At 33.8% G+C, this 18,779-nt stretch overlaps 2 protein-coding genes across 3 annotated transcripts; one reads left to right on the forward strand and one right to left on the reverse strand.

The window, feature by feature from the left end:
• On the reverse strand, positions 1–7,216 carry LOC142548529 (ethylene-insensitive protein 2.1-like). Of its 2 annotated transcripts, none has more exons than XM_075656894.1 (8): positions 7,059–7,216; positions 5,443–6,157; positions 4,842–4,928; positions 4,643–4,753; positions 4,347–4,559; positions 3,700–3,885; positions 1,009–3,615; positions 1–614 (listed from the first exon to the last, which is right to left on the reverse strand). In XM_075656894.1, the coding sequence occupies exons 2-8, from the start codon at positions 5,698–5,700 to the stop codon at positions 258–260; spliced, it is 3,819 nt and encodes a 1,272-aa protein (XP_075513009.1). In that variant the 5' UTR covers positions 5,701–6,157; positions 7,059–7,216; the 3' UTR covers positions 1–257. The 2 variants fall into 2 exon arrangements, with proteins under 2 accessions (XP_075513009.1, XP_075513010.1); XM_075656895.1 differs by having other exon boundaries at positions 5,443–6,147; positions 7,059–7,210.
• Positions 7,217–15,452: 8,236 nt separating this feature from the next.
• On the forward strand, positions 15,453–18,189 carry LOC142548532 (30 kDa ribonucleoprotein, chloroplastic-like). Its single transcript, XM_075656897.1, has 5 exons — positions 15,453–15,913; positions 16,549–16,650; positions 16,756–17,136; positions 17,637–17,753; positions 17,896–18,189. The coding sequence occupies exons 1-4, from the start codon at positions 15,545–15,547 to the stop codon at positions 17,706–17,708; spliced, it is 924 nt and encodes a 307-aa protein (XP_075513012.1). The 5' UTR covers positions 15,453–15,544; the 3' UTR covers positions 17,709–17,753; positions 17,896–18,189.
• Positions 18,190–18,779: the final 590 nt, after the last annotated feature.

An 18,779-nucleotide genomic window follows, 5' to 3' on the forward strand; every position in this document is an offset into this window, starting at 1 on the left:
TAAAACGAGAAGACCTTGAAGTTTCACTAATGGCATCAGATCTGGCAAAATTTTACAAGAGCAAGAATCCATTTGCAACCACCATATTTCAACTGTTCTTATATCCATTTCCTTTAGCTAATGTGTTGCATCTAGTACAAATTTATCCTATCCATAGGTAATAAAATACAAGGAAACTACAAGAACGACTGACGACATATATAATACACGAGAGTGTGTAGAGTCCAAAATCAAGAAACAAATTTAAGCATTTAATGCTACAACTTTCGGGATGCATGCCCCGTTTCCTGGGATCCAACTGGTTTATTCGACAAACGGCGTTTATACCTTTTCAGTACCGATGCTAGATTCTCTTTTCCTTTAGGAAAAGCTACGTCGCCCGCTGCAGTGCCTGTTCGTCCCTTTCGACAAGATATGGCCATTTCAACATCCTTGATCATGTCTAATAGCATAGCTGCAGTTGTGAATTTGCCACGAGCCATTTTAGAAGGTGGGGGCAAGCTACCATTTGAAATAGGAGAGCTGGACTTTCTTTCATATCCAGGTGGAATCTCGAGGCAGAAGCACGGAACTGGTGGCGAACGAGGCTTTGCAAAAGCCAGATCAATTATCCCCTGCATGTACATATGGTCATGATATTAAATATCACGAAGAACCAAAGATTGAGTAACATGTGAGAACACAAGCCAAAAATTATAGCCTGATGCGAGGGGTGGATCCGTGAATTTAATCACACGGGAGTGTTGGGAGAAAATGGGTCGGATGTATTTTGGGGTGTGCAAAAAATTATAATTTTCGAAAAAACCTGAAATTTGAAAACATTTTACGTTGAGGGGGTATTGGCAGGGGCATCAGAATTTAATATTTCCTGGTACAAAAAACAGAATGAAGAAAACAATAAAACGGTAAAATGGTAGTTCAATTCCTAATTTCCTATATAATGATATTTAAGAGTGAAATTCAGAAAAATATATGGTTCAAACATCGCGAAAAGAAAAGGATGTCTACCTGAAGTCGGTTAAGTACATAAGTGTATTTACCCCAGAGTTCTGGCCGTCTCTCCATGAGGGAAAGTTCAAGAATCCTGTGAATGCACCAAACACCAAAGCTTACAACAATATCAGCTCTCCATACACATCCCTCACCGCAATTTGGAACGGACATTAATTTTGAATGGTCTGCATCGTCATTTTTCATAGCAGAACCTAGCTTTCTATCTATGGCCCTTGCTTCAACTTCACACAATACTCTCTCCCGGGCAGCTACCCGATCTATAAGGTCCTCATCAGTCCCATCATTTTGTCTGAACAACCAGTCAAATCCTTCCAGCTTCAGAAGTTTCATGATGCAACTTCTGAAAGACTGTAGAAGCTTGGCTTCAAACTCCACAATTGATGCGGTTTCTTGTGAACTTGACAGGGGTTTATCAGCAACACCAAATCGTTCATAGGGCTGCTTAGACCACAGGGAATTAGCACCCAAACCAGAACTGAACTGCAGCGAAAACGCATCTCTGCATACCTTCGAAGGAGAGAGCTCACTAAATCCTAAAGAAGCACCAGTCCATGAAGAAGCACTCTGATAGGTTTGTTCACGTGCTAAGCGGCTAATGGACTGCCCATATCCAGCGAAATTATCATGGTTACCAGTCAGAGAAGAATCTCGGTGAGGGACATAAAGCCCCGACATGTCCGGTAAGCTGTGAAATTTCTTCAAGTCGGCTGGGTTGTTTGCAAAATCCACATATTCAGGTGCAGAAAGCTCGTGAAATGGCCTTTCAATATTCAACGAATTGTTTCGAGAAACATGAACATTGTGAAAACCAGGAGGGGTGAGAGTGCGCAACCCATTCTGTAGCTTCTGCCCCAATGCCCGAGCAAACAACTCCTTTGAATTTGATTTGACTGGCAGAGTGGACTTTTGCTTTAATGATTCAAATTGATCAACTTGATAATCAGAACCTGTATCCATAGCCGTTCGACCCAGATGCCAAGCTAAATCATAACCATGAACAGTGGCTGGCTGTTGGTTGTAGCCATCAGATGCTGCTGGAACATGAACACTATGATAGCGCCTCTCACCAGAGTCGAGCGCATTTTGGCTGGAATTTCGAACGTATGCATCTACAACCTGCGGACTGGGAGACCACATTGACGAACCCTTGTGAACCCCAAGAGGTGATCCAATACCACTCCGGGCAAGCTGCTGTTTTGGAGAATTGTAAAAAGTAGAAGTTCTAAGAGAATCAGATCCTCTTCCACTAACAGATGGTATATATCCAGCAGAATCCTTACACGTGCTAGATTTAACAGGCGCAAGTGACGATTTTATATCTACCTTCGTATCAGTCCCCAGTAAAACATCCAGTTTCTTAGACTTAGCTTCCTGGGTTGTTTGCCCATGAAAATCAAAAAGCTGTAACCAGAATTCATTAAGAGTTGTAGTTAACTGACATCTGGCAGCACGGCCAAGTCCTGCTAATCTTGAAAGACTTCCAGCCCCACTCCCTATCTCGTCACTTTTCCCACTAAAACTTCTGAATGATCCTGGACCGTCGGATACCAAAGACAGGCTACCATCAGGAACATCTTTAGTCGACTCTTCTGGCTCCCAAGGGTCAACCTCAACACTCTTTTCCTGTGGCAAGTACTCCTCATTTGGCAATGTCTTCACCACCAAATAGTCTGGCTCAGCGCTCGATGAGCTACCAACTAGTGGTTTGCTTTCAAGAACCTCATTATGCGGCCCATCTCCGATGGTTTCAGATGCCTCAGAAAATCCTGAAGCAGGGGTTGCCACTTCAGATTTTATCTCCTGAACGGTATTCAAACAGAGATCAGTTGCTGTATCCATAAGTGTTTCAGGCAACTTGAGATCAGCACTTGAGACCATGACGTTTTGATTGTCTTTGAAGGATTTATCAAATGGCAATTCAGGCTCCTGCTGTTCTGTGGCACTGTCTAAATGATGCTGGGATGCACGACTTGCAGCTTGGTCTCCATCTGCACATGGCTCAGGCGCAGCAGTTCTTATGTCCCAGATCAATGCCTGAGCATCTACCGCAGAGTTTGTAGATTTCAATGGTGTAGTACCCAGCCAAAGCATCAAGCAGAGGGACAATAAGGCACCAACCAGAAGGATAAGATAAGGAATAGGCACACTATTTCCAATGTTCCATTTCAAACTACTAACCCAGTCACTACTGCCGAATATCATCTCTACGACAAAGACAATCTGAATCCCCAGTATACCGACAAATGAGATTAATGTGGAGAATTCCACCAGCATAGGAATTTTGTATGCACCCATTATTGATTTTGATGAAGCAATGCGGAATAGGGGGATGGCAGAAGAAGGAAGTAAAAGACCAACTAAAACCTGTGTAAAGATCAGGAGTTGAAATATCCCTTCGGCTCCTGTATTCCACACACAGTAGAGGGCTGGAATTATAGCAATTATTCGGATAGTAGCCCGATGAAGCCAGCCAGGAATATCGGTTTTAAACAAATCTTGGATAATCATTTGTCTTCCAAGATACCATCTTAATGCTATTAGCTGACTAGAGCAAAACATGATAAATATCAGACCAACTGAAGCCACTGAGTTCCTAGACACCTGCATCATATGTAACTTTTGGTGAACAAAAGGAATTGCACCTAAATCTTAGCCAATTGAATATTCTGCACATCCAACACTAACCTGATCCAGCAAAGACAATGCATCCTGTAACGTAAGCAAAAGTGGCCCAGTACTGTATAACACGTTAGCCGCCAAATTCATAAGCATATAGTTCAGCAGGAAAATGCCACTAAAGATACAGATTATGGCAAAAAAATGGTCATGACACAAGGTTCCTTTAGAAAGATTCAGTTTCCCTTGAGTTAACTGCAAAAACATGGTGCGGAAAGCTTAATTGTCTTTCAAGACAAATATAACATAAAGTAATATCAGAGAAAATGAGAAATGATGCTGTGCAAAAAGAGTATGGCAGGTAAACAGTGGAAGATTACTCAGAGATCGATGTATATTCCAATCAAAAGGTCTGAAATGCAGAACCAAAATAATGACAAATTAATATCAAGGACAGATCAGCACAACTGAAACTGCTAACAACCAAGGTTTCTACATTTTGTTGCCTCACACTTGACAGTACAGCATTGAAATTCACGCCTTCTATTATTAACTATGCAACCTAAGAAGGCACAAACAATCTGATGATAAATGAACACCGCACACACACTTACAGTGCACATGTGCACATGAGAGAGAGAGAGAGAGAGAGAGAGAGAGAGAGAGGAGAGAGAGAGAGAGAGAGAGAGAGGGAGAGGAGAGAGAGAGAGAGAGACCTTTACAGCAGAAGAGTGAAGGTAAAAATTGTAAGGCATAACATTTGCCCCAAGGAGACTCATCAATGCATATGCACTTTCCCCATTCAGCTTTGTAAGCATCCCACACATAGGAAATGAACTTTCTGGTTGACTTATGAGCAAACCAAAAATACAAGATACTAATATAAAGCTTGCCAAGCATATGGATAAGAACTTCGCCTTGGGATTCTCCTAGTAACATAAGATGAAAAACAATTATATTTCATCCATCTTAAAAATATAGAAATGAAACATAATGGAACTGTATTACTTACAAAGAGGCTGGAGAGAAGCGGAAACAAAATAGCATCAAAGCCAGTCAAAAAAACACAATTAAATATGTCAATTCCAAAGACGGCATTGAGGCCATAAGCAGTGCCCAGGACCTATTAGAAAAAAATATTCATGAAATGTCAATGGGTAGCCAGTTAAATAAAATTGAACTTCAAACACTTTTTGAAAGAATGAAATTACCATAGTGAGATCCAAAGCTATCATTGAGATCTCCGCTAGAACTCCTAAGAGTATGCATGTCATATCATCATATTCCTCATTGAAAACCTATTCAATACCAATATGAGTTCGTACATTTTTCAGAACCAAATAAATATTAAAAAAAGAACGAGCTTTCGCATTTACAGAAGAAAAGAGCAAAATTAATAGAATAACGAATTTAAAGGAAGCAATAGAAAAGAATTTCGTAGAAGTGAAACCAACACTCTTTCAATGCCAATAAACTATCACAGGGCGTAGATAGCTTGGACAGAGCGCATTAGGAGAAAAACAACCCTCCTCATGGTTCAGTAAACAGATTAGCCCCAAATATTATCCTTTGACTTAATGAATATATGTCGGATAAAAATCTATATTAAAATATGCATTCGAACCAAATCACGGGAAATTTACATGTTTAGAATCCAAAATGATTCGGTAAGATGACTATCAGTCAACATCGACCGTTTAACAAATTAACCCAAGATAACAAACGATTGCACCAAGCACAATTTATAATATAGTTATGCCGAACCAGAATTTATTGCATCTCAAGAAAACTAAACCGCTGAAGGAAAATAACCTGCGCGAGATCTTTTCCAGTGGCGACTGCTACACAAGCAGATAGGTACTGATACAAAACAGCAGTAAAATTAATAACAAGCAGGAGTAAAGATAAATCAAGTCCGAATCGAGCGCCTCCCTCTACAGCAGCAGCCCACTTTCCAGGGTCTACATAGCTGATAACAATCCAAAGTAACGGTCCAGCAGAAGCCAGCATCCGCTCACGAATTGTTGACTGACTAGTAGTGGTCAGATCCTCAGTTTCCATTTTTCTCATATGTCAAAATTTTAGATCATCGGAGTCATCCTCTGAAAGTACACTCTTTCAAGCAGCTGCAAGATGTGACAAGCATCACTAAGCTTAACAATGACAAGCCGCCTGACTTATGAAGAATGCCACTGACATAGCCCGATAGGAAATTAATCAGCAACTCTTTCAAGGCAACCAAGGGAGAATGAAATAGATGTCATCCTCGTCAAGAGAACCAGTCTGGAAGTTTGTTTAAAATTCATTCCCGGCGAATTCTATCCTTGTTACATGACAATTGTTGACACAACCGAACCATGACACTGGAAATACTCGTTCTAAATCACCTTAATCATAATGCATAATTGATTTTATATTCCCGCCAGAACAGACTCAATTTGATCAGATTAAACTCCATTGCTGAGTTGTGATGACAGTTAACGTACAACTTTAACTTCTCCTTAGTAGTAACTGTGCCTGGTCATTCCTAATTCAAGAAACAACTTCAATGATAAATATGACATCGGACAGCAAATAATCTCTAAACCCTGGCGTCAACTCACAACATATCAGATGCCACAAACAACACAAATTAGAATAATATCCATGTCACTGGCACTTATGCCATTTAAGAAGATGCATTGATCAATCAAATTCCTGAACTTCAGAATCTCGGCAAAGTTGTTGCACAAATCAGGATCTCAAATTTGTCACTCGAAATAAACGCTTTCCTTTGAAAAATTTAACACGGAATTTCATAAGACCACAAGGGCATCCATAAAAAAAAATAGAAATACTCATGGAAACAAGCAAAAGCACTCAAAACCAATCATTGTCGGAGAAGGTTTCATTACGTTACCAAAAAGAATAAGAAATTGTAAAATAATATTATCTCCACCAATCGCCAGTAAATTCCCGTTTGTAAGCGATATGAAGAAATGTCCAAAACTAAAATATAAAGTTAAACTGCTTATATCTCCAAGACCAACCATGGCAAATCCGAAGTCGGAGCTAATGTTAAAAAAACAAAAAACAAACGACTCAATAGCAATCGGACGGGGACAACATACACTGAAAACAAGAGATAATGATAAATATACCATGCTTCAAACCATACTTATAACAATCGTACAATACAGAACATCAACTATACCACCAAAAAAGGCATAAACAAAATAGAAGATTCGAAACCCTAATTTCTCCAAAAAGAAACACAGAATCCAAATCCCCAAGACACAACTGATACTCTTCATCAGCCCGAAAACAAAAGCATTACGTAAAAAAAAACGCTGATCTGTAAATCGGTAAATAAAGAACAGAGAATATAATCGCCAATTACACAAAGCTAAACATGTACGTCATGTAAAAGAATTTGATTTCTCTCCCACCTTTCGCGTTTCTCTTTGATTCAGGGTTGGATCAGACTTTCTAGAATCCACGCGTTTACTGGTAAAATGAACTGAGCGAAAGAGTAAGAACACTGAGCGTACAGATATTAACACAGATATAGAGATAGATAGAGAGAGAGTTGTGTGTACGTATTGATTGTATATATTTGTGCGTATGTGTGTGAGAGAGAGAGAAGTTGAAGATAAAACCCGTGGGGAAAGGGAAAATCAACGGTGACGATGAATTATAAGGTTTTCGGTCCGACTTCCCACTTTCTGAGTTTATTTTATTTTTTTAATAATCTGAATTTATTATTATTTTAGTAATTCCAAAACCTCCCAAATATAGATTATTTTATATTTTGAATTTGTCATAATATGATAAATTTCGAAGGATAACAACAAAATTATGGAAGTTAAAACAAAAACAAAAATAAAGTATCTTTAATTAAAATAAATCTTACATAGAACTATTATATATCCCTTCTTAAGATATAAAGGTGTTTGATTCTTACAAATATGTCAAAAATAGCAAGTAGAAAATGCTAAAAATTCACTACTAGGCTAAAAAACATTCTTATTCTAAATTTATATAGAGTAGGTCTCTTGTGAGACGGTCTCGCAAATCTTTATCTGTGAGACCGGTCAACCCTACCGATATTCACAATAAAAATTAATACTCGTAGCACAAAATTAATACTTTTTTCATGGATAACCCAAATAAGATATCTGTCTCACAAAATACGACTCATGAGACTGTCTCACACAAGTTTTTGTCATTTATATATCCCAACTACCCATTAATTATTTTTAATAAAAATTTAGTAAAACATCTCATAAATTGCTAATCTATATTTTGACTCGGTATCGATCGGACAAATATGTGAATTTAATAATTTCGATAAATTAATAAGACAGTAATTTTTCAAAATAAATTATATAAATTTATGGTCTTGTCAATACTATAAATTAATATTTTTATAATTACAAACATAACTAGCACAATTTAGAAAAATATTATTCTATTACAAATGAGAAGATTTGTTGTTTATCAACAAATTATAGATGATAATAACATTACAACTTTAATATTTTAAATTATACAATAATTTTAATATCACGATATGACTGATCTTCGCGAAATAATTGCATCCAAAAACTTTTTTATTTTGTATTTTTGTTAAATTTAAATTTAGTTTGAGACTTTTTTTTTATTGAACTCATACATGCCAGTGACAATATATAATGCTTTTTATTTGATTAATTAATAGAAAAAATTTATTATAAAAAATATGAATACCATTTATTTGTTTTTATAAATATATATTTACATCATACTTTATTTTTTATATGAATTTAGGTAACATGTTTTGGACATTAGTGATATACAATGATACAAATGTAATTAAAGCAACTTAAAATAAATATGAAAATCAATTTTTAAAATACTATTTATAAATTTATAGAGTAATTAATAACCCTTCAGATTAACAAAATATCATGATCCCAATATTATTAATTTATATACATTTTATTGTACCAGTTTCAAATCATGGGGAGTGACAAAATTATATAACTTTAAATATTTATTATTCCAAATATCAGTAATGCTACTCATCTCTCCTGTGCTAACTATTTTAATGTCTCGGTAAAGCTTCTTTCAAAATCTCAAAAGCATCCTCAACTTTCTTACATTTTTTTAGAGAGTAGGTCTCTTATGAGACGGTCTCACGAATCTTTATCTGTGAGACGGGTCAACCCTATCGATATTCACAATAAAAAATAATATTCTTAGCAAAAAAAGTAATATTTTTTCATGGATGACCCAAATAAGAGATCCGCCTCACAAAATACGACCCGTGAGACCATCTCACACAAGTTTTTGCCTTTTTAAGAAATTTATTATCTTTAAAAGGTAACTTTATATATACTAATCAAAGATGCATACGAATTGCATGTATTATTATTATTTTCAATTTTATCAAAAAATATTAAACAATTAACACAGAATTATTTTCAATTTAGAAGAGCTGTTCGATTTAAAATTTTAAAAAAAAATTGTTTAGATTTTTTTGTATGTAAAATATGGAGTGACTTGGGGAAGTTTTTAGTAGGGTAAGAAGGGTCATTATGGAATTAAATATTTTGATGTGCTCTAAGTTAGTTACTCTAAGGGCCTCGTATTTAATAATATACTAGTGCACCGACGCATGCGTTGCGTGCTTGTATACTATTTTTTATAACTCATTTGATTTATATTTAAATGAGGATCAAAATATAATTATAAAAAATAGTGAGCGACTATACTGTAATTTTGATATGTAAATTAAAAAATAAAATGAAAAATAAAAGAATAAAAAAATAATCTCAGTGAGAATTGAACCTATAACCTAAACCTAAGAGACAATGACTCTATCCACTAAACCACATATAACTTACATTAAAGTTTTAACATTTTATAATATATATAATCACTAAAACAGAACATGACACAAAAGTTAGTTACTCTAAGTGTCTCAGACTTAATAAAGTAGTATAGATATATATATATAATATATTATAAAAGTACAGATAGTATAGATATATATAACGAGTAAGTCTCTTGTGAGACGATCTCACAAATCTTTATCTGTGAGACGGTCAACCCTACCAATATTCACAATAAAAAGTAATACTCTTAGCATAAAAAGTAATATTTTTCATAGATGACCCAAATAAGATATATGTCTTACAAAATACGACCCGTGAAACCGTCTCACACAAGTTTTTACATATTTTAAAAAAATTACTTATTTACAAATATAAATTCCGTGATATTTATACATTATTTTACATCGCGTATTTGTGTACATGATGTATGTAGCGATCCGAGGTTGGTCATGGTGACGTACGTTGACCAAAGTACATGTGATAATGAGGGTCCCGTTCAAAAAAATTTATTTGAATTGGACAAAGAATTAAAATTAACTCAGAAATTATTGTCGATGTGGGAAATGGTTTGACTTTACCAAATGTTACGTAAATACTCTCCTCCATAAATTGGAAACATCAACTTCATAAAGACGATAATCAATTAACGTAAGCGTCAAATTAGTTGGCATATATTTTTCATGAGAACGACTCTATATAATTACTATAAATAATTGGTTCCCGTTAATTTGTGGTTATTATTGAAGATTATCACGAATCGAAGATATGCGACGTCATCATCATTATATATAACTACTAGAGATTTTAACTTTGTAAAATGAAATGTGAATCCTCTCTGCATCCATTCAAATTATGATTAAGCATGCCTAAACTTAATTAAGCTTAATAATTGTTATTTTATTTTAAACAAGTTATTATATTTTAACGAGTTGGAAGTCTAAACTGATTCGTTTGTATTTATAATTGTTTACTTCAATTTATGTAAGTTATGAAATAATTTATCAATTTGTTGGTTTTGAACAGTCTGGAAAGCATGGAATCAAACGAGATTTTAAAAATCAATATATTATATGATTAAACGAATCTTTCTAATTTTCTTCTATTGTTTTATTGTATAATAATGCACATAAATAACATAATATATACACGCAGACAATAATTCAATATAATATATAGATTTATATCTAGTTATTTTGTTTCCTGTAAATGTAATAATATTAAATAATTTTCACTGCTTCATCGAATTTATCTCTACTAGATACTTCTAATTTTTTTTTAAAAAAACCACAACCCATGAATTTAACGAGTAGGTCTCTTGTGAGACGGTCTCAATAATCTTTATCTGTGAGACGAGTCAACCCTATCGATATTCACAATAAAAAGTAATACTCTTAGCATAAAAAGTAATACTTTTTCATGACCCAAATAAGATCTGTTTCACAAAATACGAACCGTGAGACCGTATCACACAAATTTTTATCTAAATTTAACCTATTACGGCACGTATTTTCATGCATACTCACAATTTAACCTGCCAATGTGGTGATGACTAAGCAAAACCCACAACATTCATTGAACTGATCTCAGTGCAAAATACATAAATAATTAACACTAATCCTTCTAATAATCCATCTAACCACAATTTGATTAAATTTACATTATTATTTTTTCGTGCATTTTATGATTTGTAGTCATAAAATCCAAATTTTGGAGGAAGTAAATATAATGCATGCTTACACGTTAATATAAAATGTTCTAAAAGACGCGACTTAGATAATAGACGGTAGCTCGCATCTATGATTTTTTTTAGAAAGACGATGTTTTTGGATATTGTATAAAAAAATTGGTCATCCACCGCTAACTGTTTTTTTAGAACATCGTCAATATATATATAGTTGATTAATGTTTTTGTTAAAATGAACTTTTTTACACTTTTAGATACTTAGATGCATTGCAATTTGTGATTGATAAAAGTACAATCAGTTCAAGAGAACATAAAAATATTTTTCTTGTTAAGTAATGTTACATAAAAACTATAAAATGAAGATAAAAATTTACGTGAAACGGTCTTACGAGTTAAATTTGTGAGATAAATATTTTATTTGGATCACTCAGTGAAAAAATATTAATTTTTATGCAAAAACCATTACTTCTTATTGTAAATATGAACATAACATGAAAGTAATTTTGGTAATTTATGTTAGAGACAATTTGATGTATAAAGGTCATTTTATACTCTATATTTGGAGTAACACTTTTCATTTGTTTTAAACTTTTAATACAGCAAATTCAATTGATAATCTGAATTTCAAGTAAAAACATGTCTAATGATCAATTATCAATTAGTTATGTCGTAAAACAACGTAATAAGAATATTGTTTCATTTGTTTTAGACTTTTAATACAACATATTCAATTGATGATCTGAATTTGAAGTAAAAACATGTCTAATGATCAATTATCAATTGGTTATGTTGTAAAACAACGTAATAAATGTATTATTTCAGATATAACATAAACTCAAACCCCGAATGTGTTATACAATTACATCACACTTGATATAACTATATTAATTTTCGATTTACTGCTTTTTTTTTATATGTGATAATGTAGTATTTATTAGTTATTCTTAGGAGATTGGGTTGTGATTTTTGGGGTTTCGTAAAAAAAAATGAGTTTTTAAATTAAAATTTCACGTTGATTTATGTCAGGAAAGTCGGTTCACTGTATCTAATCTTCCAAAGCACGTGATCTTACAACCTTATTTCACGAATTATGATTAATTTTTCCAATTATTTGGCATAATTATCATCCTTAATCCATACAGCACGCCGCTCAGAAGCATCTCATTTCACCTTCTTTTTTTTTTGTATACTTGAAATTGATAATTTTCTTCTATATAATTCAAATTTATTAATAATCTATGTAGATAAATAAACTTTAATTTATACACTTGTCAAGCACCTAATCACTACGCAAAACGAGATCCGTATAGTGGGGCGAATAAAGCATTCAAATAAATTGACGTGTAACATCATTATCACAATTCAATTTTATCACACGCGAATTTCTGATTTACTCGTAATAATTTTTATGTAAAAAATATTACTTTATATTGTAGGTATAGATTATGTTGACTCGTATCACGAATAAATATTGTATCATTTGATACCTATTATACGAGTAGTTTTCTTGTGAGACGGTCTTACGTATATCTATGAGACAGGTTGACACAGTTGATAATTAGAGTTAAAAATAATATTTTGGTATAAAAATAATATATTTTCACGGGTCGTTCGGATCGGATAGGGTAGAAAATATGTTTCATAAAATTTAACTATTAAATGATTTGATATGAGTTTTTGTAATTTAGAATTAAAAATGAGTCGGAGGAGTCTTGTTTAATTCAAGTTTAATTATATACACACACACACACACGAGCTTTGCATCAATTGAATATTGAATCTTAAGCCAATTACAAAAATCTAAATTTTAAGGTAGCCACTTCAGCCAGTCCTGATAAAAAATTTGGAGTATGGTCTTCCGATTAACTGGGTTAATGGGCCTCATTCACCTTTACTGGGTCCAAGTGAGCTCTCAGCTCAAGCCCAACTTCGATCCCAATCCCCCAACAAGCCCAATCCCAAATTTAGTAATTTTAGCAATCTTAATGAAGAGATTACAGAAGCTTGAGACAAATATATTTTCATCCTTAATTAATTTCCCAGTTTAGAAGATAATTTATGTGATGCAATGATTGATCATTATCCGTTGATATTTTTTTATAATTATTTTCACTTCACACGCTATGTGCGCATATATATTAAATTTTGCTGGCATTAAATAATTTTTGTTATAATCAGATGCTTAGCACTATGTCAAAAAGTATAAATTTTTATCAAAAAATATAAATTTTTGTCAAAAACGCAACTTTATTTTCTTATATTTTTGACAGTGCAGCGTACACCTATTTGGGTGTTAATAGGTGGAGCTGTTAGACTTATGAGTTTGGGAAGATGTATGTCTATTGGTTGGTAATATCTCATATCATTTGGATATCATTCCCACTCTTTCTTTACCACATGTCATGTCTCAAGTAAAAATAATATTACTCGTTAAAATCCGACGTCACTTTTTTATGAGATACCTAGCCAACCAAATCAAGTAGCGTAACGTCAGCAGTTTGACGCACGATAACTTTTCAGGAGGTTACTCATTCCAATACCATTCTCATTGATGCATACTTAATCGGACAAATTTTATGTGAAAAAATTAAAGATTATATCAAAACAAAAAAACTTTTAAAACGGCTCATTCATAATATTTTTTTTCGTGTGTGTTAGAAACTTTTTAAATTTGTTTGCAACAATTTGATCAAACAACTTATAAACATCAAAATAAGTTATTTGACAATTTATAAGCTTTTTCTAAAAAAACCACGGTGACCCTAATTTTCTGAAAAAATTATGGTCTTAACTTTTTACTTCTTTAATAGCCTTGTATGTTCCCATAAATCCCTACCATGTATTCCACCAATTAAATATTAAATATTTTTTTAAAAATAAATTTCCAAAGAATATCAATGTTCAAAATTAAAATATGAAATAGATTATTTTTAATATATGTTTAACATTTATGGTAAAATTATAAAACAATTTAAAATAAATAATATACCTTTTAGTAATTTTAACAATAAAAAATCTTATAACGACGAACACATCAACATTTTTAATTTGTTTAAAATAAGTTATCTAAATACTTTAACGACTTATTTTTAAAATAAATCATGACAATTTATAAACTCTTAAAACCAGCTTATAAGCTCCTAGATCTTATAAAATGTTTTTAATAAATTCAGCGAAACACAACTTATAAGTTATGATATTATTGTGAATTTTTAAAATACCAACATCATCCTTTAAAATTATAAAGGTAATTTGTTTTCACCAACAATGCTACTTTGAAATTATAAAAGTACTATATTTTAATTAAATAAAAAATGTCATAAAAAATCTATTTATTAAAGTGATTTATTCACTTATCACTATCATGTTTACTTTCTAAAATTTTTAAAATTACTAAAATATCTTATTGGATTTGTGTCAATATTTTTTAAATTATTATATTATTTTTAATATAAAAATTATTATAATAAAATATTAGTTTTTAAATAAAAAATTAACGCAAAAAATATCACACGTATACAAATAATGAGGGCAAAAATAACAAGGAAGGTACTTAATAACAAAAGTTTCTGTTATTATAATTTAGTAGAAAGTAAATGATTAATATTTGAAAACTCAATTATTAATGCAACAAAATCCGTCAACCCGATACAACTTAACATGAAAAAAATCAGGTTCGGGTTGGGTGGGTTCGAGTTAGTGTCAGGTTAGACGGGTTTCGGGTTGGGTCGGGTTGGGTCGCGGGTTGACCCATATTTTTTTTGAAAATATTACCTATATTTTTATATATTGTATATTTACATGATAAATTTTCATCATTTAATATTTATTTTGTATTTTTTAATTTTTTTAAAAAATGTTTATTTTATTTAGTAAATATACTTTTAATTTTCTACCACTAAACTTTCAAATTTAAATCGAAAATTTTGTTATTATCTGTTTAAATTAAAGTATTATTATTATTTTTTATTTTTTCGAATTTTTTTCATTAATTTTTTTTAAATAAAATTCGGGTTAGACGCGTTGAGTTGGGTTAGACGGGTTCGTGTTCGGGTTGGAGAAAAAATTGCGTGGATTGATCGAAACCGACCCAGCCAATCCGATTGACACCCCTAATTATTATTGTCATTATTATTAGGGCTTTTTTTTCCCAAAATAAAAAAATCCAATTATTAGGGCTTTTTTTTTTCTTACAAAAAGCAAAATAAAAAAAGATCGTAGTAGTTGGGTGCGGCTGGCTTATCGTGAGCCCAAAAACCTTTATATCCTTCCATAAAGATATTCATTCTACCTCACACAATTTCCTCTTCTCGCCGCGCAATCCAAAACCCTATCCAAGGGAACTCAAGAAGCCTTATCTTCTTACGCTACTATGGCTGCCTCCCTCCACTTCCTTTCCCTCAACCCACAAACCCTTTCTCACCACTCCGCTGCCGCGGCCACGGCCGCTCCATCTTCTTTCGCTATATTCACTCTCAAACCACTGCCTAAGTCGAATCGTTCGTTTTCCGCCAGTAACCGTGGCGTGGTTAACATTAATTATGCGACTCCCACTTCCAAAATATCGACAAAGGTTGCGTTTTCGTCGGATTTGGACCTTGATGAAGCTGACTTTTCTGGGCCGGGGGTGGGGAGTTTGTCGCCCGATTTGAAGCTCTTTGTGGGGAACTTGCCTTTTAATGCTGACAGCGCAGCTCTTGCTGGCTTGTTCCAACAGGCCGGAAATGTCGAGGAGGTTGAGGTAGTACTTTTGTTACTTGGCCGCTATTATTACTGATTGATGTGGCACTGTACCTCGTTATTTGCTGTAAATAGTTTATTTCTAGTTAAGATTTTTCTTCTTTTATGTATTAAATTGAGAATTGCAGTGTCTAATCCATTCAATTTCTTGTGTTTGTTAAATTTTTGGGGATCGATTTATCGTATGGCTTTAATCTTGGAATTTGGGTGATTGGAAGTTGTTAGTGGATCGTGGTACAAGATTTGTTTCACATAATTTCGTTTGGGGAATTGGGGCAACTGATTGAAAAAGTACTCGAACTTAAAGCCGTCAATATTTTCTAAAGATGTGAGCTATGCACTAAAACTCAAAATGCTTTTGCTGAATCCCGGCCCTTCTCCTGTTTGTGCTTATAAACTATGTTTTGTATGCCAGCTTTACTTTGACTAATTTATTTTTTCATGACTCGTAATTTATGTTTATTTAATTTGACATGCCTATGTAAGCATAACACATGGATTAGGCTCAAGAATTCACACATCTGCTCCCTTTGCTACTGTAAACTTGCCTTAGTTCATTAGACAAATTGGATACTGAAGAATTTTTTAATATACCAATATTAAAGATTTTACTCATTTAACTTGTGAAATTTGCAGGTTATCTACGACAGGCTCTCGGGAAGAAGTAGGGGCTTTGGCTTTGTGACCATGTCTAGGATCGAAGAAGCTGAAGCTGCTGTTCAACAATTTAATGGATATGTAAGCTTCCGTAAAGTGCACTGTACTTAATCTTTATGACAGTCTTGAACTAAAATTATATTTCAAGCCATTGGAGTTAATGCGACATAGTAAATAATATCACAGGAATGGCAGGGAAGACCATTGAGGGTAAATTCTGGGCCGCCACCGGCTAAAAGGGAAAATTCCTCGTATCGGGAAAATTCCTCTTTTCGGGATAATTCCTCGTTTAGGGAAAATTCCTCGTTTCGGGAAAATTCCTCTTTTAGAGGAGCTGGGGGACCTAGGGGAAGGACGAGTTCTGGTGATGCAAACAGAGTTTATGTGGGTAACCTTTCATGGGGAGTAGATGATCTTGCACTTGAGAGGCTGTTTAGCGAGCAAGGAAAGGTCAAGGAAGCCAGGGTGGTGTACGACAGAGAAAGTGGTAGATCTAAGGGCTTTGGGTTTGTAACTCTCAGTTCTCCTGATGAGGTCAACAATGCCATCGAGTCATTGGATGGAGCTGTAAGTACTATGTTCTGAGAACGATAAGGCTCAGCCATTGGTGCATAGCTCCTTCAACATATGTCACCTAAAGCACATGGTGGTTACACCTGTGTGTTTTTGTTTATACGTGCTTAGTATATGTAGTTCAAGAATTGATCCGCTTATGCTTGATACTAAACATTTTCAACAACTTTAGGTTCTATTTCAGGGAAAAAACTTTTTCGAGCAATTATTTTGATAAACATTTGATACAACAGAAATCCGGGTACGGAGACATTGTCTGTAGCGAATACCTTTGATATTTTATCATCTTGACATAATCAAATTATATATTATTTACTCAATTTTTTTTCCACATCTGGTTTTCATCAATTTTTCATTCAATTTCCTGTCGTATATCTGTGTGTGCTCAAAAGTGGTTCGAAATCTGGTTTAGCCCTTTGCTCGGGCTAATCATGTGGTGCAAGTGTAGCAATTTCTTTTACACTAACTATCTTATTTGAAAATTATTGGCACAGGACCTTAATGGCAGGCCTATTCGAGTTAGCGCTGCTGAAGCCCGTGAATCCCGTCCAAGGCGTCAATTTTAGGGAGGGAGTCATTCATGGTCCTTGTTATGGAAACATAAAATTTGGGTATGTACCTAAGATATTTTGAACTTTCTTCCAGCATAACCATCACATTTTATCATATTTTTCCGTCACACTTGTAGTCTGTACTCTTATGCCAAATTTATTAATCCATCTCAACTAAATATAAGTTCTCATTGGATAACAGATCTCAGTAGAGGAATCTCAAGGGTTGCAGCTACTTTCCTGTTGGAGCTGATGGCCGATAAATCCCAAGAACTTTATGTATGCACTCAAGTTGCAACTTGAATTTTGGGTCTCCTGTCTAACAGGATCCTGAAGTGTGTATTAAGTTTTTTGCAATGTATGCATGTGACTATTTGGTCCACCGGGTACCATTTCATGCGAAATTGCAATTTTTGATAAGATTTTGTCTTTATGGTGTACCATTATCAAGGATTTTGTGATTGTGAAATCTATATGCAGGTAAAGCTTTATTCCATTATTGGTAAAAAAACCAAATCTCATTTGTCGCCGTCGACTAACTTCGCCCTTGGAGGTAAGGATATGATGGACCCGCTTTGGGTAGCAAACGCAAAGAGGACCCTTTGCTTGAAAAAGCAACTCATATGAGTCTTGACTAGGATTGGATTTGCTTCTCAGGTGGAGCACATAAACCTTAATTGTTGTCGAGCCAGTTTGGTTGGAGACTTGGAGTAGGGGGAGCTTAAACTAAATTTTAGATTTTATGCAATATGATATTTGAAGTTTTTATAATCACTCAAACTAGCTACTGATTATTATTTGATTTGCTTTTTCAAATTTAAAAATTATAATCGCCAGGGAAGTTTGATTAAGCCATGCATTTGATGCACGGCTCGTTTTCTCTAGAATGCTAATAATAATTGGGCTAAATCATGAACCACTCGGACAAAATAAGGGCAAACTTGTGTCTGTTCAATAATATTCTGGCATATGACTTCTTTGTTCAATGTCAGACTGGGTGGCCGTGGAAACCTCTATTGTCCAAGCATTACATCCTACCCAAGCACAATTCGCTTTATGGCTATTTGCTCACATCAAGCTCATATC

The sequence above is a fragment of the Primulina tabacum genome, chromosome 6 (genome assembly GCF_025594145.1).
Source record: "Primulina tabacum isolate GXHZ01 chromosome 6, ASM2559414v2, whole genome shotgun sequence".
NCBI classification, from domain to species: Eukaryota; Viridiplantae; Streptophyta; class Magnoliopsida; order Lamiales; family Gesneriaceae; genus Primulina; species Primulina tabacum.

Excerpts from the sequence above, each read along its gene's own strand:
- LOC142548532 (XM_075656897.1), top strand. The coding sequence starts at position 15,545 with ATGGCTGCCTCCCTCCACTTCCTTTCCCTCAACCCACAAACCCTTTCT. Across the intron at positions 15,914-16,548 it reads GAAATGTCGAGGAGGTTGAG|GTTATCTACGACAGGCTCTC; the intron begins GTAGTACTTTTG and ends TGAAATTTGCAG. Across the intron at positions 16,651-16,755 it reads TTCAACAATTTAATGGATAT|GAATGGCAGGGAAGACCATT; the intron begins GTAAGCTTCCGT and ends ATAATATCACAG.
- LOC142548529 (XM_075656894.1), bottom strand. The coding sequence starts at position 5,700 with ATGAGAAAAATGGAAACTGAGGATCTGACCACTACTAGTCAGTCAACA. Across the intron at positions 3,886-4,346 it reads TTCACTCTTCTGCTGTAAAG|TTAACTCAAGGGAAACTGAA; the intron begins GTCTCTCTCTCT and ends ATGTTTTTGCAG. Across the intron at positions 3,616-3,699 it reads CATTGTCTTTGCTGGATCAG|GTGTCTAGGAACTCAGTGGC; the intron begins GTTAGTGTTGGA and ends CATATGATGCAG.